This window comes from Lipophrys pholis, assembly GCF_963383615.2.
Source record: "Lipophrys pholis genome assembly, contig: SCAFFOLD_342, whole genome shotgun sequence".
NCBI classification, from domain to species: Eukaryota; Metazoa; Chordata; class Actinopteri; order Blenniiformes; family Blenniidae; genus Lipophrys; species Lipophrys pholis.
The window spans coordinates 5,001-9,683 of NW_028292101.1; the positions used below are offsets into that span (position 1 = coordinate 5,001).

General features: G+C 54.3%; 1 protein-coding gene across 1 annotated transcript in view; it reads left to right on the forward strand.

The window, feature by feature from the left end:
* Positions 1-3,934, forward strand: part of snrpb (small nuclear ribonucleoprotein polypeptides B and B1) — a 7,091-nt gene extending 3,157 nt beyond the window's left edge. The window contains exons 2-7 of the mRNA XM_080493865.1: positions 1,870-2,021; positions 2,255-2,366; positions 3,135-3,287; positions 3,365-3,494; positions 3,599-3,730; positions 3,804-3,934. Of these exons, the coding sequence (XP_080349991.1) occupies positions 1,870-2,021; positions 2,255-2,366; positions 3,135-3,287; positions 3,365-3,494; positions 3,599-3,730; positions 3,804-3,844 (720 nt within the window). The 3' untranslated portion in view covers positions 3,845-3,934. The remainder of the gene's footprint in view (positions 1-1,869; positions 2,022-2,254; positions 2,367-3,134; positions 3,288-3,364; positions 3,495-3,598; positions 3,731-3,803) is intronic.
* The last annotated feature ends 749 nt before the right edge of the window (positions 3,935-4,683 follow it).

Sequence of the window (4,683 nt, forward strand, 5' to 3'; positions counted from 1 at the left end):
CGTAGGGACCGCGGTGGGGGGGGGGCATTACGTCATCTATTGTCCACGGATGATGGTGTTTGCTGAGCGTACTCCACCGCATGTTTACTTTAGATGTCTTATCAGATTAGTTGTGTTGAACGAAGCTCTGGTGCTCCACCTCTCGGGACTGTGGTGAAGCTCTGGTGCTCCACCTCTCGGCACTGTGGTGAAGCTCTGGTGCTCCACCTCTCAGGACTGTGGTGAAGCTCTGGTGCTCCACCTCTCAGGACTGTGGTGAAGCTCTGGTGCTCCACCTCTCGGGACTGTGGTGAAGCTCTGGTGCTCCACCTCTCGGCACTGTGGTGAAGCTCTGGTGCTCCACCTCTCGGCACTGTGGTGAAGCTCTGGTGCTCCACCTCTCAGGACTGTGGTGAAGCTCTGGTGCTCCACCTCTCAGGACTGGTTTGGTTATCAACCTTAAAACCCCTCCAGGCTGCTCACCTCGCTTTACGGCAGGTGGCACACGAGGCTCGCTTTACGGCAGGTGGCACACGAGGCTCGCTTTACGGCAGGTGGCACACGAGGCTCGCTTTACGGCAGGTGGCACACGAGGCTCGCTTTACGGCAGGTGGCACACGAGGCTCGCTTTACGGCAGCTGACCGGAAAAAGTCTTGTTTGTTTGTTTTTGATCGGCTGGATTTGCCGATGCCCGATCAGTCACAAATCAGCAGTATCGGCCCCGATCCGATATCTACCGATCGGATCGGGACATCACTATTATTTTATCAATGGTCATCCGGACTAAAACGAGACTGACGTGAACGAACACCAACAGGGAAACGAGGAGACTCGATGTTTTCTGGCTCTTTGGTGAGTCCGAGTTTCAGGCAACAGTAGATGGAGCGACCCGGACCAAGCCACTGCTCCGGTCCGTCTCCTGGTTCTTCTACGAGCGCCGTCAGTGCTAAATTGGTGAAATCGGTGACGTATCACGTTTTGGAGTGACACCATGACGTGGCTCTCGCTGGCTCTGTCAACAGTGGAAAAAGAACCGGTTCTTTGGCGGTGCTCATTTAAGAACTGGAATCTGTTTTGGGTTTTTTTGTGTAAAAGCCCCAAGAGAGAACCAGCGTCGCCGCCATATTGGTTGGGTCTCTTCACTCTGTGGCACCAGAGAGAACCAGCGTCGCCGCCATATTGGTTGGGTCTCTTCACTCTGTGGCACCAGAGAGAACCAGCGTCGCCGCCATATTGGTTGGGTCTCTTCACTCTGTGGCACCAGAGAGAACTGCTGAGACTTGCTTTTGAACAAATGGTGTCATTAACATACTTGTTATCAAGTAAACTATTAATAGAATGATATATTAGCCTTGTACTTCTAACTTTTTATCGTAGACTCTACATTAAGAGGGATAGCTTAAAAGGTTGGGAAGAGATGATACACAAGTACAACTTTGGAGGAATGAGTTATATTTATTATATACAGTGAAATAAAAGAAACGTACATCGAACATCCGAATGTTTAATCTTGAACAGTAAAAGTTGTAAAGGAATGTTGATTTGTTTTCTAATGTGAAACTAATGAAAGGACTGGGTCAGCACGCCGTCCATCGTGGGGAAGTCTGTTTCTCACTGGAACTCAGCAGGTAAGAACCCCTCAGGGGTGTAGAAGAGTGCGGCCCAGTAGTTTCCTACAGTCGGCGCTACGTCGTGATGTTTGAGAGGGTGGAGGTGGAAGGAGGTGTTGCGTCTCTTCCCGATTCTAGTTTGACCAACAGAAGAATCTGATGTCAGTTTGAGGAATCGTGAAACTTAAATGGGGGCGGGGTCAGTTCAGTCTGATCCTCTGATCGGGGGAAGTGGGTGTGTACTAATGTCTGGTGACGGCTGTCTCTGATTGGCTGCAGACGGTGGGGAAGAGCAGCAAGATGCTGCAGCACATCGACTTCAGGATGAGGTGCATCCTGCAGGACGGCAGGATCTTCATCGGAACCTTCAAGGCCTTCGACAAGCACATGAACCTCATCCTGTGTGACTGCGACGAGTTCCGCAAGATCAAGTACGTGCTGAACCTTCCCATCATGCTTTGCTCGCACCGCCACACGTCCCATCATGCTTTGCTCGCACCGCCACACGTCCCATCATGCTTTGCTCGCACCGCCACACGTCCCATCATGCTTTGCTCGCACCGCCACACGTCCCATCATGCTTTGCTCGCACCGCCACACGTCCCATCATGCTTTGCTCAATCTCAAGTCCTCTGCTGTCAGAGTTGATGGATGTTCTCCACAGGCCCAAGAACTCCAAGCAGCCTGAGCGTGAGGAAAAGAGGGTCCTGGGTCTGGTTCTGCTGCGGGGGGAGAACCTGGTGTCCATGACGGTGGAGGGCCCCCCCCCCAAAGATGTAAGTTGTTCTGGAGCCGCTAGAAACACTGTTGATCCTGGAGGTGCCGCCCTGCATGTTCTCACGTCTCCCTGCTCCGGCTGATTGGAATGAGGCTGGTTCTCTGGCTTTGTGCAGAACGTGGTGAAGAACCATCAGGACATTCAGGGGTTAAATACAGGAGGGATGTGAGAACATGCAGGGCTGCGGCCCTCCAGGTTCTGACTTACAGAGCCCTGGTGTTGCTGCTCAGTGTGGATCTAACCAGATCTAAAGCCGCGGTTCCACCGCAGTACGTTCCAGAGCGTGGTGGGGGTGCAGTACGGCAAAGTATGATTAAAATGTAGGCGGGGCTGTGAACCAAGCGGGGACGCTTCGGGGGAAGGACATGGAAGCGCCTCTGACACCGCCCTAAACGTTCTCATTGTCCTGCTCCTGAAGCTCCGCCTCCTGTTACTGAGAGGAGGAGCTCCAGCTGAAGCTCCGCCTCCTGTTACTGAGAGGAGGAGCTCCGCCTCCTGTTACTGAGAGGAGGAGCTCCGCCTCCTGTTACTGAGAGGAGGCGCTCCGGCTGAAGCTCCGCCTCCTGTTACTGAGAGGAGGCGCTCCGGCTGAAGCTCCGCCTCCTGTTACTGAGAGGAGGCGCTCCGGCTGAAGCTCCGCCTGGGACCGCAGCTCAACTAGTCCTGTGTTGATGCTCGTGGGGATGTAACTAGTCCTGTGGGGATGTAACTAGTCCTGTGGGGATGTAACTAGTCCTGTGGGGATGTAACTAGTCCTGTGTTGCAGACGGGGATCGCCCGGGTGCCGCTGGCAGGCGTGGCTGGAGGTCCAGGTGTGGGCCGAGCAGCAGGTCGCGGTGTTCCTGCAGGAGCTCCAATGCCTCAGGCTCCTGCTGGACTGGCTGGACCCGTCAGAGGAGTGGGGGGGCCGTCACAGCAGGTAGGGAGGGGTGTGTGTGTGGGTGTGGGTGTGGGTGTGTGTGGGTGTGGGTGTGCTCACGGTGTGTGTGTCGGCAGGTGATGACACCACAGGGTAGAGGGACGGTTGCCGCGGCAGCAGCGGGGGCGAGTATTGCTGGTGCACCGACACAGTACCCGCCTGGCCGAGGAGCCCCGCCCCCGATGGGCAGAGGAGCTCCGCCTCCAGGTTAGATGAGCCGTTACCGTGGTAACCACTCCTGAAACTGTTGGACTGTCAGTGATGCGTCACTTTTGCGCCCCCCCCCCCCCCCCCCCCCCCTCCCCCCGCAGGTATGATGGGCCCGCCCCCAGGGATGCGGCCCCCCATGGGCCCCCCGATGGGGATGCCCCCGGGCCCAGGGCGAGGCGCTCCAATGGGGATGCCCCCGCCGGGCATGAGGCCGCCGCCTCCAGGAATGAGAGGTAGGTGTGACGGTGGTGGATCTGCTCTGTGGTGAGCCAATCAGATCACAGCACTGCTCTGTTCCCTTCTTAGGACCGCCTCCTCCCGGGATGAGACCCCCCCCTCGGCCCTGAACGACCTCCTCACACCCTCCCGCTGTTTAGATTGTCTCCCATTCTGTGGTTTTTGTTTTTTAATAAACTTTTCAATTGTTCTAAACTTTCTTTCCTTGGACTCCATTCGTCTGCACTGTCAGCCAATCAGAGCCAACCTGCACTGTCAGCCAATCAGAGCCAACCTGCACTGTCAGCCAATCAGAGCCCACCTGCACTGTCAGCCAATCAGAGCCAACCTGCACTGCCTGATGGGTCGGTACTAGTTAACCTGCACTGCCTGATGGGTCGGTACTAGTTAAACTGCACTGCCTGATGGGTCGGTACTAGTTAAACTGCACTGCCTGATGGGTCGGTACTAGTTAACCTGCACTGCCTGATGGGTCAGTAACGTATTATTCTCATATGACCACTTGTTCCAGTAATAGTAATCCAATGTGTTCTCTGAGTTACTATGGTCGTGTCTCACAGGACGTCTGAGAGGAAGACGAGTTTCTGTCCTGTACGGCTGCTTTATTAGAGCCGGGACGCTCCTCCATTCTCCTCCACACACACACACACACACACACACACACACACAGTCTCTGCATGCTCACCTGACCCGCCCCCTTCTCCACTCTCAGCCAATCACAGGCCAGCTCGCTCTAACTCGTGCAGGCTGCACAAAAGAATGGGAACAAACTAACGTCAAGAAAACTGCAAATGTTAGAAATAGTATATCATTAATATAATATATTATAATACATATCATTTTCATGAGTAAAAATATATATTGGCAGGAAGCCCCGCCCCTTTTTTTTCAATCAATGAAAGACTATTTGTCCCCAGGGGCAATTAAATAATGCAACAGACTATAACTA